At 36.9% G+C, this 18,450-nt stretch overlaps 1 protein-coding gene across 2 annotated transcripts in view; it reads left to right on the top strand.

Moving 5' to 3' along the window:
- Window positions 1–16,520, top strand: part of STIM2 (stromal interaction molecule 2) — a 49,214-nt gene extending 32,694 nt beyond the window's left edge. For both annotated transcript variants that reach the window (XM_039698827.1, XM_039698828.1), the window contains 9 exons: window positions 5,578–5,689; window positions 6,310–6,425; window positions 7,815–7,992; window positions 8,887–9,064; window positions 9,633–9,800; window positions 10,000–10,100; window positions 10,346–10,584; window positions 14,037–14,238; window positions 15,051–16,520. In XM_039698827.1, coding sequence (XP_039554761.1) covers window positions 5,578–5,689; window positions 6,310–6,425; window positions 7,815–7,992; window positions 8,887–9,064; window positions 9,633–9,800; window positions 10,000–10,100; window positions 10,346–10,584; window positions 14,037–14,238; window positions 15,051–15,531 — 1,775 coding nt within the window. In that variant the 3' untranslated portion in view covers window positions 15,532–16,520. The remainder of the gene's footprint in view (window positions 1–5,577; window positions 5,690–6,309; window positions 6,426–7,814; window positions 7,993–8,886; window positions 9,065–9,632; window positions 9,801–9,999; window positions 10,101–10,345; window positions 10,585–14,036; window positions 14,239–15,050) is intronic.
- Window positions 16,521–18,450: the final 1,930 nt, after the last annotated feature.

Below are 18,450 nucleotides of genomic sequence, written 5' to 3'. Positions count from 1 at the left end.
TTATTCGCTGAAGATCCTGTTCCCTGAAAGGATTGCAAGTAAATTATCAGAAAAATTGTCTTCTCAGAACTGTAAGTCATGAGTTCAAAAATTTAAGCTGTCGTGATTCTAGAAGTATAGTTTGTCTGTTGTGTATATCTTTATTCCAGTTTTATTGAATGTAGTGAGAGAAAGTAAGACTCAAAAGATTTGGAGAGGAATGTCTCATCTCATTGTGTCTTGCTTATAGTGGCTTTATTTGTGTATCCTGCTGAGAGAACTAAAATTGCACCAGAGGGAGACCTTTAGAATAAGACTCCTGAGCAGTTTTAACAGTGGTCTGCTGACTATTAGAAAGCATGAAGCCCCTCAGAAAATTAACTGCTTTAATTTGATTTTAGGTAAAATGTTGGAAAATGGAAAATGTTGCCATTCCCTTCTATATGTTTTAGGCATTTTTGATTTATTTGTTTTTTATGTGTCACTAGTTTATAGCAATTTGACAACATTAAGCAAGAGGATGGAAGGTAGTGTAAATGATAGTATCAGCAATTAGAGACTTTAAACAATCTGTTGAGGTATCTGTGTGAGAATTGCAAACTCTAGTGCTCCTGACAGTATATACAGAAACATTTTTAGGATCTACTGCTGCGTAGTTTATGCTGAGTAGAATTTGTCCATTCTTTGCCATAAAGCTTGCTTTATGTGAATGTTTGTCTTAAATATTTGTCAAATAGCTTAAAGGTGTTCTTTGTTTAACATATTGGTGGTGCAAGATAGATAAGGTATGAGGGAAGAAAGCAAAAAAATGCCATTGCTGTTTGATGTCTCCTTTTAGGATTAAGGAAAGCAGAGGTTACTTTTAAATAATTGATTGAAAAGGATTTTATATACTGAATGTAACACTGAGGGTTGGCTGTGTTCAGAGCTCTAAAAATCACCTAATAATAGACAGGTCTTCAGAACATTTCTTTTAATATTTCTGGGTCTGGGCAGGTTTTTGATGTCCCTGCCTGGTGCAGAATCCTTCATAGTGTAGGCTGGTGCAAATTGAAGGAAGTTCGAGACTGTTACAGGTTTTACCTGCATGGCAGGAGTCATATCATAGCTTGAATCAGCATCTAGCCTATTGTTGCTGTATTGCCACTCAGTTTAAAGGACTCCTTTGGTACAAAACAAGACTATAATTTAATTTAGTTTAGTTAGAATGTGCTTTTTGTGACCTTTGAATTTTTTGAATCTCATAATCTAATTCTACAGAGTGCTCTATTTAGATGAGTGACTGTGAGCTATCACAGCTGTTTAAAATGTAGAAAACACTTCTCTCTGAAAGTCTTCTGACTTCTCTTACTTTGTGTTACTGTTCTTTAAATGCCAGTATATGCTTGTTGCATGGTATTATTTGGCTGTCTTCTCCTCCAACTAAGCAGTATTTATACATGTACTATAGAGCCTTTCAGCTGGTCACAAGTAACAAACTTATTTGCTACTGTTAGGTTAATATCAGAGGTGCATCTTCAGTGTTTTTTCTGCAAGGGTCTTGAAGAGGTAGTAGTTCTGAGTGTGGAAAAGGGGACAGAGAAACATTTGGTTTGATGTCTGAATACCAGTCCTTGTACAGTTGTATTTGGAAGTTCTCTCACTAACTGGCACCTGCCTTCTCTCTTTGCCCCTCTAATTGGCTGTGGTTGTGTGAATTTGCTGTCTGAAGAGCAGGGGTGTAGGTATTTAGTCTCAGTAGCAAGGGGGCTGTAAAATCAGTCCAGAACCTTCAGCTGGTTGGTTCTCTGACCTGTCTCAGTGAGTAGGGCTGGATGCATTCTTAGTGATGTAGCATTGTCACTTGGGACTTGATTTTGTAGCCAAGTAAAAACTGTTGAAGTCAAACCTGGAGTTCGTGACTGCTTGGTTGTTGTCAGATTAATTTGAATCCTACCAAAACCTAGTTGTTACAAACAACCTTAAAAACCAAAAAAGTAGGGTTTTTTTACCATTATGGCATATTCGAGCTTTAATGTGTCTCCTTTAATCTCCTATAGACTGCCCTATTATACCAAAAAACCTTCTTGCCTTCTATGTGTACCTCTTTTTTTCCCCCTTTAATTCTCATTCCCTTTTTGTGGAAAATAGGAGGTGAACTAATGTCTGGTACATTATTTATTAGGGTAAAAAGATACAAAAATGGCTCTATATTTGCATGTGTGATCACCTGTTGTATTCTGATGTACTACTGCCAAGTGTTCTTGCAGCAGCTGGGACTAAAGTGCATACCACAAACATGTTGTGGTTGCCTTGCTCTCTAATAATTTGCTGTCTCAAGTTTTAAATATCTGGAAGTTGGAAATGAATGCAAGCACGGCTTGGCTAAAGATGAATTACATAATGCTGCATGCTGCTGATGTAACTGCTGAAGGTCCTAAAAACTAAGTTTTTAATCCTTTTGTGTCATAAGAGAAATTTAACATGATAAATTTAACACACAAAAAACCCTGATAAATAGCCTGATCTCCTAATCCCTGTGGATTAACAATGAGAAACTTTCATACAGGGCCAGTTTAAAGCTACTTTTACTGTCTTCACCTTCAGGTGTTTTGGTAGAAGAGTTGAAAAGAAGTAGGAAAAAAACCCCCAAAACTCAAATGTGTGATCTGCATAAAATAGCTGATGGAAGTCTAGAACTGAGTACTGCTCTGGGGTGTGGACACTGCCTTCTATACCTGCCTCCCCAAAGCATGTTGCTGACATCCTCTCTCTGAAGGTATCTCTTTGTTAAAAGAGGTGTGTGAGAGAAGGATGTTACAATTACTCTGTAATGCTATATGCATTTAAATTACAGTAATTGTGGCTTGCTACTCTGCTGTCTGAAGTAACTGCTTTCTGTTTCGGTGATTAAACTAAGGGAAAATTACAACCTCAGCTAATTAGTGCGAGTTGGCACATTCTAATTGGCAGCGCTGATCAAGATGAATTTCAGCTGTCCTGCTTGCCCTTCAGTACACCTGGTCCTGGTGTATATCACACTTGCCTTGTGTCATGTTTCAGTGCTTCTTGTGGAGAAAGGCCAGTTTGCTTTTCAGTACTTTATGCTGTTGTAGAACAAACATGTATGTATGTCATGACTGGAGACAAGTCAAGTAATACTCCTTACCAACATATGGTCTGTGGAAGTTAACAACAAAAAGAAGCAGTCTGAATGTTTTCACTGATTGATAGAGTAGGAAAGGAAGAACAGTGTGGTTTAGAGTCTGAGTTCCCCTGCAAAACTTGGGGATTTGGGGGCACTGGCACTGGACTTCTGTGAGTGAAGAATTAGTTTACATAATAAATCTAAATTTCTTGCAAAATGTGTATGTGAAAAGAGATTCAGATCTTGACATCCCAGAACAAGAGATGACAGTATATATTCATAGCTTAAATGGTTGAGTGGTCAGTTAAAGGGACACAACATAAATAAAGAAGTAATTTGATATTATTTTTTAATAAATGAGTAACAGTATAAGAGTACAGAAAGTACAAGTTTCAGTTCTAGTTTAAGATAGACTGTGGTTGTTTCTTTTTGCAGTTTCTGCACTAATGGAGGTATTTGATACAGTGATAGATAATGAACAATAAAGTGCTTTTTCCAGAATATAACTGATTTGTTTGGAAAAATTCATTGATAGTCTATGAAGAAAACATCACACCAGTTTAAGCAGTGCAACAGATGTGATTTGCTGTATGGTAAGCCACTTAAATGTGTAGCTCATTTCTTTCAGGATAATATGTTTCATATTACCACTGGATTATAGAAACCTATAAATTTATGTAAAATTTGGCAGAGTGTCTACAAAATTCTTTCAGTGGTAGAAGTGAAAAGTCTCAATGGTATTTTTAATCCTTCCCCCAACTTATAAACTCAGTGAATTGTGTGGCTTCTGATATTGAGTTCTGTACTGTCAGTGATAGACTGTAGTGTGCAGTGGCTATTTTAGGTGTTTTTTTCCTCATGCCAAAACAAAACAATGCTTTTAGTTTGGATCAATCTATGAATACATTTCTAGAATGCAGTTCAGGTGATAATTTTCTGGATGATTCTACCACTCTTTTGAGACTTGTAGTGACCAGTCAAATGACTTTGAATGATTTGTAAATCTGATTGCTTATTATTCACAAAACAGAAGAATCTTTGCAGTGGGAAAACTACCTGTTTATAAGTGGAGCCCAGATATTTTACATAAAATTTTAGAGTAGTATGACAAAACTGAGTCTGTGTGAAATCAATACCTGACTGTAGTTTAAAAGGAGAGAAGGAAATGGGACAGCATACTGGGAAGGTTGTGTAGCCATTCATATGGATAGATAACAAGGGGTTTGTATTGAGTTTGTTTCTTGAAGCTCTGAGTCTTTGAAATGTGTTCTGCCTCCGCCTATCAGGGATGATAATAATCTTAAAATGTTTAAGCTTATTTTGCTGCTGTGCTAGTGTAGACAAGAGACCTAGAAGTCCTTTTTTCAGTAACAGTGTGAACTGAAATATGAATTGAAATTCATAAAAATTTCCATTGCCTGCAGCTTTACCTGTCAGGCTTTCAGCAGTGCTTTCTAAAAGATTGATTGTCAAAAGTCACCACTGAGAATGTGTCCTAGTGATAATCTCTGCCCAGCACTGTCACATGCAAGTAGTTCTAGATAGGGAAATGTTCAAAAAAACCCCAGTTTTTCATGTGAATACATGTCTGTCCAGAAGGAGGCTGTTCCTGTTTCTTTCATATACAGACAGACTTTTGCAGACTCATAAATGGAGTGAACAATTTCCCTTCAATTTTGTCAGTGTGAAGCTGTAAACTGCATCAGCTACTCTGTAAGAGACAGAAATGTGATTTTTTTTTTTGTAATATCTGTAGGTAGTATTATCTTAGCACATCTGTAGCTATGAATGTTTATATAGAATGTTGCTGTTATTGAAGAAAATTGTTAATTATTTTCTGCATATTTTAAGTAATTTTTCTTAGTGTATTTTGCATGCTATTCCACTTTTCTTGGGCATGTTTGGGAGAGATTTAATAGTTTTCCTGTTAAATTTCTTCTGTCTTTTGGTGTTTTTTCAGTCTCCTCGCTCCTTCTCTTGTCAGCTCCCATTTTGTAGTTAGAAGGCATAAGCCTCTAAGAAAACTCTTGTCAAAACAAGTTCTTAAGGCATCATCCTGGGGAAGATCTTGGTACATTGCCTCAAATGGTTACAGCACCAGCTGATGTCTGTTTAGCTCTGCAAGGGTAGCGAGGACAAAGGGGTTGAGGCTGGAATTGGTTCAAGTAGATGAAAGTCACAAGATGCTGTCCTGATTGAAACTAAAGCAAAAGACTCAATTGTTCTGTGAAAATTTTAGTAAAGAAATACTTCTGTTGGTTCCATGCTTGTGTATTTATAGTTTGCCTAAGCTTTCACAGGGGAGCATGTAATGAAAAAGGCAAAATGCCAGAAACACCATGGTAATGCTAATTTTTCTGGAATTATATTTGGCTAAACTCTCTTGGTTATTGTAACCTGCTTTTCTACTGCTTGTCTTCTAAGCTGTTGACTTTTACTGAAAACCTAAGGTAATTGAATTTTTCTTTCAGTTCATAACTGGACTCAAGAGGACACTCTTCAGTGGCTTTCAGATTTTGTTGAATTGCCCCAATATGAAAAGAATTTTAGAGACAGCAATGTCAATGGAACAACACTTCCCAGGTGAATATATCTTCTGGATTAGTTTCAGATAATTCCCCATAGGTTGCTGCATTAGTTTAAATGGTAGGAACAACTGTGTGAACCTAAAGTCTAGTAAGATACAGTCAAATGCAGGAAAAGAGAAGTGTCCTTGCAGTTTTGAAGAGGTGGCTGCGATATTTCAAAATACGACTTTCCTAAAAGTTTTATTTCTTTCTGTGGGCTTTATCAAAGGTCCCATAATTCTGTGTGGTGGCAAACTTCCTTTTGAACACCTTCTGATCTATTGTATGGGTATATACAACAACATAACTATAAAATACCTTCCTGGAGCATAAATACCACACCTGAGTATTGCGTGTATTCAGGAGTTGGTGTCACAAGTCTGTAAATATACCTTTAACTGTTCTAAATGGATTTATTTTTCCAGAAAGGAAAGAATAAATTATTTCATTCTCTTCTTTTGCCACGTGCAGATATGCATTTATATAGCATTACTGCTGTATTGTATTTGTCATACTTAATTGCATAGTAGTAATCTGTATAACTGTGGGAAATGCTGTTGATGTCTTCTTTTTTTGCATAGACTGATTTTGAATATAGCTTATAGAATAGGTAACGTTTTGTCTTGTCATTAACAGGATAGCGGTAAATGAACATGCTTTCATGATCTCTCACTTGAAAATAATTGACCGGAGTCATAGACAGAAGCTTCAGCTTAAAGCCTTGGATGTTGTTTTATTTGGACCTCTCACTCGTTAGTAACTTTTTGGAGTTTTTTTCTTATCTCTTGATTGTAGGAATTCAACAGAGCATATTTTCCATGACACTTGATACTGTAGATAGGACAGCTTATCTATTTTGTGGATGTGCTGATGGATTGCTTGGCATGCATTGTGGAACTCTGCAATGAATTAAAAAAAGTTATTTAGGTGCTGTGAGCAGAACAAAGGTTCACTTCTGTGTGTAAGATCATGTAGAAATTTTAGTATAACCCCACTTGACAGATGGATGTTGGGTGCTGATGGATTGCTTGGCATGCATTGTGGAACTCTGCAATGAATTAAAAAAAGTTATTTAGGTGCTGTGAGCAGAACAAAGGTTCACTTCTGTGTGTAAGATCATGTCGAAATTTTACTTTTGTGTCACAAGACGTGTCCTCTAAATATTTTTGACTGTTTAAATTACATTTATAGCTAAGGTTACATTCATTTCTCAGTTAGCTTGGACAGTGCAGCTGGCATGCTGAAATGAGAGGGGATGACCTTCCCCAAGAAGAAGAAATGAGATGGTGATGTAAATCCAACACCTGTGTCTTTTGTGCACACTTGAGTTTGAGTGCAGTTAAATTTAAGGCAGGAGTTCCACATCTGACCCATTTTACCATATGCAGCCATGTCCATACCACATCAGCAGTGCTCTGCATGCTTGCTTGTACACAGTTACAGCTCTGCTCTGGCACTGTGCATGTCAGGTGCTCCTGAACTAGTCAGGCCAGATCTGAGTGGCGATTTTAGGGGACAAAAAAAGCACTTTGTGTTAGACCTTTAATTTAATTGTATTAGACCTTTAATGCTCACAGAAACTGTCTTTACAGAGGTGCAAGTGATTATAAAAGTTGTACTAACAAAGATGTGTTATGTGAATGTTGGATATGATAATTTGACAATCCAACATCTACTTTTTAAAAGTGCTGCTGTTACCATTAAAAAATGTACTTCATTCTTCCCGAGTGCATTTTTAACTCCACATAGAGTATTTAAGTGAGTGCAGACTGGGGAGAACTTGCTGAAATCTAATTACACCTCCTACTGACCTGATGCAGTACAGTTGTGGAACTCTATTTTAACTCTAAATAAAGATGCAGAGTAGGTACTGTAAAGGGGTTTAGTAAGCTTTTCTCAGTGTAATGAATGTTTTAGTATAGGTTAAGTAAATTGTATTAGAGCAGAGCTGCTTATGTTTTATGAACAATGCTGTGGAATACATTTGAAAGGTAGTTCTTGGGAGTGGTTTGAGGTAAATGAGCTAGAATTCTGTTTAGCATCAGGTTCTGTCACCTTTTAGCCTGGGGAGCGGGAGGGGAGGCCTTAGTCAGTTGTCTGTATCAATGAAGTAGTTAATGATGGTGTTGTTCTCTGCACAGGTCCCCCTCACAACTGGATGAAGGATTTTATATTAACAGTCTCTATAGTTATTGGTTTTGGAGGCTGCTGGTTCGCATATACACAGAACAGAACCTCAAGAGAACATATCACAAAAATGATGAAGGACTTAGAAAGTCTCCAAACAGCAGAGCAAAGTCTTCTTGACTTGCAGGAAAGGTATAAAACGTAAAAGAAAAAAGAAAAGTTGTCCTTTTGTTTTGAAGTTAAACACAAATGCAGATCCTTTACAGTCTTAAGTTTTTTGCATTAACTGCCTTTGGATTTTGTTCATCTTCTCTTTGCATGGAAATTGTGGTGCTGATTTCTTGGGTAGAGATTGCTCCCGGATATTTTAGCAGGCAAAACAAACTTGTGGAGGAAGGTAGAGAATAGAGTCAGATCCTTTTTTCCTATATATATACAAGTATTTACTGTTGTTTTCATAGAATTACAGTTTTTTTAAAATAGTTACATACACGGAAATGAGAGCACTGTTTCTCTTTTTAAGCTTTTAAGATAGAAACTAATCAGCTCAGGTCTGTTTCAATTGCATATATAGCAATGTGAAAGTTGATAGTCTGTGGTACACCTGTAACACAGTTGTCTATAGAGACTTGGATTTTGATACTGCACTTTCAATGAGAATTCACTTAAAAGTTTGGGTATTTTGCCTGGCCTGGATATCACATTGTGTGGTGTAATTGCTGCTGATTCATGAAGCTTGCAGAGTCTTTGTTATCACAGAGTGGTTGAGGTTGGAAGAGACTTCTGGAGTTCATCTTGTCCAGCCCCTCCTGCGTAAGCAGGATCATCTAAAACAGGTTGCCTAGGACCTTGTGTAGGTGACTTCTGAATATATCCAAGGATGGAGACTCTACCACCTCTCTGGGCAACCTGTGCCAGTGTTCTGTCACTCTCATGGTGAAAGTGTTTCCTGATGTTCAAACAGAACCTCATGTGCTTTGGTTTGTGCCTGTTGCCCTGTTGCTGGATGCATTTTGTTATCCTGAGGACTAGAACTTGTAACAAATATGCTGTGTATTTTCTCATATTTTTTGTTCAATTGTGAAGGCTTGAGAAGGCACAAGAAGAGAACAGAAACGTTGCTGTTGAAAAGCAAAATCTGGAGCGCAAAATGATGGATGAGATCAATGATGCAAAACGTGAAGCTCATCGCCTCAGGGAATTGAGAGAGGGAGCTGAATGTGAGCTCAGCAGGCTCAAATATGCAGAGGAAGAGTTAGTACAGGTATCTGCCAGCTGTTTATAAATTTAGTGTTGACTTTAAATTTGTCCTAGTTTTGTTAGATCCTCAGTAGTGTTTAAAACAGCCTACCCCAAATGCTAGATTTGAATGGAAAAATTCTGTGAGTGCTTAATGATTGTCTGTCAGTCATGCCATTATCTAGTAAAACAACCCTGAAACTATTAGAAGCTGTAAACTTTGTATATTAGCTTATGATAATATTTTGAGAGTCACTGAAAAAAATAGATACAAAAGCTTTTTTAATCTTGATATTAGAAGAGAGAGTAGCTTTGTTTCATCTGAGCAGCAATAAATTTGGATTTATTGTACTAAAAAAATTATCGTCTTACAAAAATATTTAAACTTTGAATTAGGAACTATATAGCATTGGAAAAATTATGGAAGGTCATATGCTAGATTTCAGAGCTGCCAGATCTGCATATCTGACAACAATCAGCACACACCAAAACTCTGTCAAGCTTTGCTATGTTGCTGTGGGCTATAAAGGTGCTTATAATTCACCTGTTAGTTCTAATGATACTTTTAGTGACACTTTCATTTCTTTTGTTAGGTTCGCATGGCTTTAAAAAAGGCTGAGAAGGAGTTTGAATTAAGAAGTAATTGGTCTGTTCCTGAAGCTTTGCAGAAGTGGCTTCAGTTAACACATGAAGTTGAAGTACAATATTACAATATCAAAAGACAGCATGCAGAAATGCAATTAGCAATTGCTAAAGATGAGGTAATAAATTATTCTTCAGCTACTTAAATATTTTTCTGATCTGTTGCTAGAGATATGAAATAGCAAACACAAAGCAGATAAACACTTGTGCTTTTTTTGTCTCTGAATTGTTGTTTGCTACCTGTCAACATTGCTAATGTTTTGTCATCTGTTAAGTATGTTGCTAGTTTTATGCATTTCACTTTACTTTGTTTTTTAGGCAGAAAAGATAAAAAAGAAGAGAAGCACTGTATTTGGAACATTACATGTTGCACACAGCTCCTCCCTGGATGAAGTGGACCATAAAATTCTTGAAGCAAAGTAAGAGGGTTACTGGGACAGGATGCATATTCTTTTGGGATTATTTGCTCCCAGAACAGAACTCCTGGAGAGTTATGGAATTGAGTGTCTTAGTGGTTTTGCTCTTTAGAAAAGCAATTTAAAACATACTAAAATGCGAATATTTCAACAGCTGTAATGGATCTTCTGGTATGCTGGAATGAATGTGTTGCTTTGCTTTATCAATAAGCACAGTGTATGTAATTTTAATATGTGCTTTTCTTCAGGAAAGCACTCTCTGAGTTGACGACGTGTTTGCGAGAGCGTCTTTATCGATGGCAACAGATTGAGAAGATTTGCGGGTTTCAAATCGCGCACAATTCTGGGCTACCAAGCTTGACCTCCTCTCTCTACTCTGATCACAGCTGGGTAGTTATGCCTCGAGTTTCCATTCCTCCCTACCCAATTGCAGGGGGAGTTGATGACTTAGATGAAGACACTCCTCCAATAGTTTCACAGTTTCATGGTAAGTGATGAGCTCAGTAAAAAGAAAGGGGAAAAATTGTGGGACATGGGATTTTCAGGTCAGGTGGGAAAAGAGTACTGAAATCCAGCAGGATTAGATCAAAGTCAAAAAGACCAAAATTCTATGTAGGATTTCAGATACTAGCTGCAGTGGGACTTAAATGGAAAATTGGGTTTTGCAATAAAGATAATATGAAGAAAAAGCCTCTATTTTGTTTCAGTGGGAGAGTGGGGCAAATTCAGCTAAGGTTTTGAAAGTGATTGTCAACCTTGGATTGCTACTTAAACAAAAGTTTGTAATGAATAATGCTGAGTTTCTGTTAGCTCATTTATTCTTTCAGATGGAAAGGATGAGGTTAGTCCAGGGTTCCTTGAGCTATGAGAAAGATCACATCCTTTGGAGGCCACATGCTACATAGCCTTATGCACATTCTTTAGTGGTTGGAACAAAATCCTGTTGTTGTTCAAGGGAAGCTTTGAGGCAGAATGTTTGTGTTTGGTTATAGTGGGTTGGTTGTTTGAATGTCCGTCGGAGAGGCTGAGCTCTGGAGGGACAGAAATCCAGCTTTGGTTAAAGTATGATCAGAAGATACACACTGGGGATTCAGACCACCCTTGTATCATGAGTCATTGTGTCAGAACAAGAGCCTGCTTCGTGGAGCTTGTGATTAACTGGACTCTAGAGGCAACTCGAAAAAATGAGCTCCCATGCAGTTATTCAAACAAGCTGTTTTAAGCTGAGGAATGAGTAGGAAGGAAAACTGTCATGTGGGTACATTTTTCTTCCAGGGCTGGGATTCTCAGAAGAAATTCAGACTGTATTTTAAAATAACATAAGTTTGCCACTTTGCTGCCTTCACTCAGTGTGCCTTGGACACTTGTTTTTCTTCTTAATGTACCAACCTTTTTTTCTGCAGACCACATTGAAAAGTTCATTAATCCTCTTGCAACTTACTGCAAGTTCTGATCACTTTTAAGGAATGCTGTTTCTCTAGTTGTCTTCAGTACAAATACTTTGATTTAAACCCTGGCAACAAATTTATTGGAGACCCAATAAAATATGGATGCCTACAGTTAAGCTCCCAATTCTATATAGAGAAGCCTGTGGTCTGATTTCAGAATGAAGAGATCCATTTATTGTCATGATTTTCCAGATGGTCTACAATGGCAACACTTGGATATATGTAAAAAACTTCAGAGTTGTGGGTTTTTTAGTCACTCTTCTCATTTAGCTCTTGCTTAGAAGTGAAGCCAGAGAAGAAAGTGCAGTTGATTCAAAGGAACTACAATTAGAAAAGGACTGTACTGTTTGTAAGAGCATACTTAGCTGAAACTTTACTGTATGAGGAAAATATGCTAAATGATCAGTTGTTGAAACTAGTGTTGAGGAGTCAAATTATTGTAGGTTAGTTCAGTAAATACTGAATTATTCCCATCCTTTAGGCAAAAATTACAAATGCACACAAGGAAGGACAGAAGCATAATGGCTTGTCTTGATCATGAGGCTTCAGGCAAAATGCACTGTGCAGGAGGTCACTTAAGAAAGTGGCTATTTCCATCGCTGGATCTAAAGTGGACTGGGCTATTGCCTTGCCCCAGCATCCTTTGGACTCATAAGATCGACAAAATTTGAAGTCTGTTGGACAGGCTTCCATGTGCCAGAGCAATTGCATTGATAGGCTTATATGGTGTCGAGTAATAGAGCTGTTTGATCAATCTCAAGCTGAAGAACAAAAATGGAATAAGAAATAGTGTCTGACACTGGAAAAAAGTCCTTACAGCTGAAAGGTGGTAATGAAACTTCTGTTTTTCCACTCACTTATTGGGATTCAGCTGGTTCCTTGATTTAGTGAGTTTCATTTGTACTGGAAAATTCTACATGTTCAATCTTCATAGCTGAATTCTTCATATTTCTGTGTATATACACCTACAAAGGATCAAAATGCTTGTTACTTCTCTGAAAATTCACCAATGGTGCAATCTTGGGATTTTTTTTTAATACCAGTAAGTAGGATGGTATCTGATTTACCTTGACCTGTAGCACAAATTTCCTAAAGAGATTCTTATTCTCTTATCTCATTTCACATTTGCTCTTAGAGGAATGTAAGTAGGATGGTATCTGATTTACCTTGACCTGTAGCACAAATTTCCTAGAGATTCTTATTCTCTTATCTCAGTTCACATTTGCTCTTAGAAGAATTTTTTTTTGTAATGACACAAGATGATTTTTGAGCTCCCAACGTGCTTTTAAGGTCAGTAGGGAATTCCTCAAAAGTAATATTAGAAGTTTGAGTTATATGCCAACTCTCATGTTGAGAATTGCAAAACTTTCTTTCCTGCTCAGGGGTGGAAATAAATCTATGTGTTGGCAAAGGTGCAGTCACTTACAGTTTAGTGAAAGTTGTGATTTCCTGTACTAAAAGAGAGTGGACAACTTGTCCTTTTCTGATATTCCAGGAAGGCAAACTGTAACTTATATAGTGATAAACTGCCATTGCAGAAAATAATATGTATTTTGTCAGTCTAGACATCCTTGTCTACAAAAATAATTAAAGGGATATTTAGCATGTTGTGTTTGCTAAAAAATTTTGAACACCAGTAAGGGTCTGGTGTATCTTACATAAGCAGTGATGCATTCCATGGAACAGTTTGATGAGGGGTGTGAAACATCCTGAGACTTTGTAATTACTAGCCTGAAGAGAGGTCTGTAGATTTTTTCTGGACAAGTATTACTGCCTAATAACCTTTTGAAGGAGGAATTTGATTAGGAACATTTGAGTTTATCACTTCCTGTTGGGTACATTGCTGATGAAGTCTTGTGTGGCTGTCTCCACCCATTCTTAGTATTTTTACTTCCAGAAATTCATAGTTAGCCTGGCAAGAGACAATGTTATCTAAAAGAAAGTTCTTGATTTTAAAATGAGGTTGAATTATGTATTTTCTGTTATGTTATGCAAATGAAATTGGTCTTCTCTATCTAGCGTATTTTTCAACTACTGTAGTGTATATTAGTTGGCTGTTTGGTTAGTCATACCTACTTTGCAAAACTTTTACATTTTCTTCTAACTTCCAAATCACCACACAAAATAGAGGACATTGTGTAGCATACTAATTTCAACACTGCTATTTTTAGTTTATGAAAGGTTGGGAGTTTAAGTAGATGCTTTCTTTTTGTTCTCAAGAGAGTATAGTGAGCCAGAGCTTTGGTGTACTTGGTCAGGATAGTATTTGGCAGGCACAAAATTTCTGCAGTTGCATCTTGATTAGCTGCTTCATCTAACTGTAGAATGTATGAGGTGTGTCAGTCTTTCTTCCTTTGAAACTGTCAAGCAATGTCAAAGTTGTTTAAAAGTCACTCGCTGAAGCAGATATCTGCTACTTAGTCTTTCAGAGTAGATACTGTTAACATCAATGTCACTTGGAGGGTTTTGGTTTGCTTTTTCTCTGCCTCAGGGTCCATTGTAAAACCTCCCAGCACACTGGCAAGAAGCAGTAGCTTGTGTAGATCAAGACGCAGTGTTGTGCCATCATCTCCACAGTCTCAGCACGCTTTGCACTCCCCTGACCCTGACATCCTTTCTGTGTCGAGCTGCCCAGCTCTCTATCGAACTGAAGAGGAGGAGGAAGCCATTTACTTCTCTGCTGATAAACAATGGTACGGAGATTAGCAAACAGCACTTGGAACTCTTGGTAGGATTATTGAGACTAACAGTTTAGAACTAGACGTTAAACCAAGCCAAAAGTTAAAGTAATCTGTAGGATAATATAAATTAATATAGTCTACATGGAGCGGAGAGTTCTTGTCTGGTATGTGTATGTAAAATAGCTAGCATGTCATATACAGTTAAGAAATGTTACAATCCAGGGTGTACTGAACTAACCCTGATTCTCCATTACAATATGTTACTGGCTTTTACATCTGAAACTAGGATCAAAAGCAATGTCAGCTACTGGGCGAAGAGGAGATGGATGGTAACACAATTCTTACAGCATGTTGAGCGTGTACCTACTCTTGTTACATGGCCTCATAGGAAAAGGTTAAATTCCTTTTGGAAGGAGCAAATGAGCTTGTTGAAAGGTAGGGACACTTGTCCTGAAGAAACTTTTTGTGTATGATAGGCTTAAATCTCCTTCTTTCATTTCATAACTTTTCTGACTTCACGTGCCAGAAAGATAGGCTTTGTTCTTTGAAGTGAGATACAAATGACTGATTCTGGGCAGATGCTGCTGCCCACAAAAACAAGATTGCATAAACTAATTCCTTTAAGTTTAGATAATAAAATGATGTAGTGCAAGTTGTAACTTTAAATGTTTAACTTATTTTTTTTTTTGTTTAATTAACTACTAAGGAAAAGTGTGGGTGGTGCTTTTAGACTAATGTTATTGATTCTAAATTAATTTCCTTTTTAACTGTATGAAGGAAATTGTAGTTTCATTATATTTTCTCTTCTTTGTGCTCTGACTCAGGGAAGTACAGGAAACAGGTTCGGAATGTGACTCCTTAAATTCATCCATTGGAAGAAAACAGTCTCCTCCAGCAAGTCTTGAGATGTACCAGACAATTTCTCCTCAGAAAGTATCACCAGAAGAATTCTCACTTGAGGAATCATCTACAGGAGACTCCTCTTCTCTAACTGCAGAAGTTTCTAGGGGCTCTCCTGACTGTGTAGGCATGGCAGAAACTAAGAGCATGATCTTTAGTCCTGCAAGCAAAGTTTATAATGGAATCCTGGAGAAGTCTTGCAGCATGAACCAGCTTTCAACCGGGATCCCAGTCCCAAAGCCTCGTCACACCTCATGTTCTTCGACTGGCAGTGATAGTAAACCCAGCCATGAAGCTGCTTCTGTCCCCAGGATAAGCAGCATCCCACAGGACCTCTACCAGAATGGTGAAAAAAATAAAAAGCCATCAAAAATAAAAAACCTCTTTAAGAAGAAGTGTAAGTGAGGTGGGCAGAAGAAAACCTATAGTAATGTTATAAAAACTCTATTTTTTAAATCTTTAGGAATGTAATTCCATTTGAGCATTCCAAACTGGATGCCCTAATGGAATACTCTGTAGGTCACCTATATTTAATGACTGTACTGTCAACGGTTGTGCCAGCTGTCAATGAGAAATCATTAAAAAGTTCAGACAGTTTACATTAATTTCTGCCTATTTATTTCTTTATTTTTTTTAGGTTGTCTTTTTCAGCTTTTTTTTTAAAATTTGATTTTTTGGGCTTTTTTAAGTTTATTCATAAACCATTTGTAAGCCACTTTGGACTCCTAAGCTTTAATGGACTAGTAAGCCTTCCTGGGCTTGCCAAAGTTTCTTGTTTACTGGAGCATCTTCCTATCTTTCCATAGAAATAGGACATTTATCTACCGGACTTTAACAAAAATAAAAGAAGTAGAACTAAATGAATTGCACTACTGTTTTACAGACTGGAACAGTCTCTGCAAGTGAAACTGAAAGACTTGTATTTGACTGAGAAGATGAATCTTTTCACTTTTAGATCTTTTGGGGTTTTTAAGTAGAATTTAGCATTTCTAATTGACTTGATTTCTGGAAATGGAAATGTCATGCTTTTATTATGGGAAGCTTTGTTAGATGCATTTATTATTAGAATGGTTCAAGTCCTGCTGTAAAGATCATTTTTTTCCCAGGACTTTCACTGTGATTTTAATTCACTGCGGGCTGTATGAGAAACAAAAAAAAAAAAAAAAAAAAAGAGAAAAAAGAAAAAAAAAGGTAAATTACCAAGAGAACAGGCTCTTGATTCCTTATGCAAGATGGTTGTGAAACTTGACTGAAGACTGAAAAAATTCACCTCTCAAAATGAGGAGGGGGAATAGTAGCTTTTGTTTACAGTTTGACGGAAAATGGACATTTGGGTTGTGAAAGTTTGTACTGTGGTAAAGATAATAAATTGGAAACATTATTGTGCTTGGGAATGTTCCAATTCTAGCCGATGCTTGTTTCAGACATGTTTCAGAAGTCCTGTTTATTGGAAGCTGTCATAGGCTACATTGCTTATGCTCACTGCTGTGTATAAGTTATTATATTTTTTGAATTAGCTATTATTGTCTTAATGTCCTCCTTTTGTAAAATTTCATACACTTTATTTTTGTATAGTTTGAAGATTTAGCTGTTCAGAGATGTCTGAAGTAAATGGTATAATTTTATAATGCATACTGTTATACTAACTCATAATTTTAGATATAAAGATAGATCTAAAGGTGAGATGACATGCTTCAGATAAAAGCAATTTTTGTGAAGCTTTTTTAGGGAGAGATGAAATTACTGTGAGGTAACAAGGAAGCCTTCTTAGGGTAGCAGTAGGTAGGTGTTAAAAAACTTATTTTTTTTAAACAATTGGAAACAAGAAATATATGGCTTAAGCAACAGTGCCTTTTATTCAGTTTGAAAATATTAATACTGAGCAGGAATTTCTTCTGAGGTTCCAAAGAAATATCTCCTGCTCTAGTCAACAGAAGCAATTTTACCTAGTGATGACTTAACAGTCTCAGATCTTCCATAGGGGTGTTCTAATTGCCTCAGTAGCAGGTGCCACTGCCAGGGACTTGTGATTAGGGGCTCACTTCTTACCAATATGTATGTGATGTACTGTGTGAAAGAATTATTTCACAGACTGCCTACATTTTTTCTAGTAAGGAGCCTTCAAAACCTGTAGCTAATTGAAATCAAGTCATGTGTGTCTTTTCTGTCATTTTCTGTTTAGGTTCCACTGTACATACCCAATGTGTTAGCTCTCTCCTCAAGAAGTGGTGGTGATTTTAACAGATTTACTGTGGTTAGTGACATGGTTGAAAGAGAAGGGTTATAAAATGCGGTGGAGACCTTGCATGTGCAAGTACTTTAAATGTCCTGGTACATTGGTTAAGTTCTTAAGAGAACAGAAATAATCCAGAGATTTGTTGTCTAACAGGGACTGATTGTAGGCCATCTATGCAGAAAATCATGGGACAAATCAACTGTTTGATAAAGTTTGGAGAAGAAAAAATTAGTGGAATAATGAGAACATAATATTGTTCCATTATTCTCTGAATCATCACATTGACCAGCTGTGGGCTTCAAAATAAAGTAATTGCGAGGTAGCAATGGTCTCTTTGAACAAAGATTGTACATTCTGTACATGGCAGACAACAAAAAGCAGTGATGAAAAAAGACTTGTGCTGAAGAACCACCTCAATGCTGAGCCCTCAAGAGCTGTAGGTTAAGCCTGATGAAGTACTTGAACATCTACAAAGGGAACAATTACTTTATGCAAGTAGGGAACTTCCTGTGCCTCCCTCAAACAACATGAAGACTACTACCAGAAAAATCTTGGTGCATTTGAGAAGACTATAGCAATAATTGAGTTGAAAATAAGATCTGGGGCTGGATAGAAGATCTTGGTGTGAGATTTGAGTAACTCTGTCTCTATCATTGTCAAAAAAGATTAAGTGGGATTTTGGTACTGAAGAGTAAACATTTACACATGGAGAAAAAGCTTGTACTGAGTAGTGGAAGGGCAGCACTTCTTAATTCTGGTATCAAAATTGGGCAGACTCAAATACTGAGAAGCCAAAGCAGACAAATTCAGTTTTTTGTAGTAAGTATAACTAAAAGTGAAATAGAGGAGGTATTGAACTCTATTGGCTGGAAGTTAAAGTGCTAAGTAGCTTTTTAAAAAAACAATTTATTTTCTGGAAAAAATATTTCTTTATGCTGTACAAACAAATCAGATAAGATTATCATACTGATAGATTTTGGCTTCAAAATGGCAAACCTTTGGAGCACAGACAACTCTCAACACTGAGTATGTCACCAGCTGTCCTGTAATTTTATAGCTGCTTCTTAATAAGTGTTAGAGAACAGAAA

This window comes from Passer montanus, unplaced genomic scaffold (assembly GCF_014805655.1).
Source record: "Passer montanus isolate IOZ18808 unplaced genomic scaffold, ASM1480565v1 scaffold13, whole genome shotgun sequence".
Lineage (NCBI taxonomy): Eukaryota > Metazoa > Chordata > Aves > Passeriformes > Passeridae > Passer > Passer montanus.
Note: the sequence above shows the minus strand (reverse complement) of the source record. Positions and strands in the feature narration are given on the sequence as shown.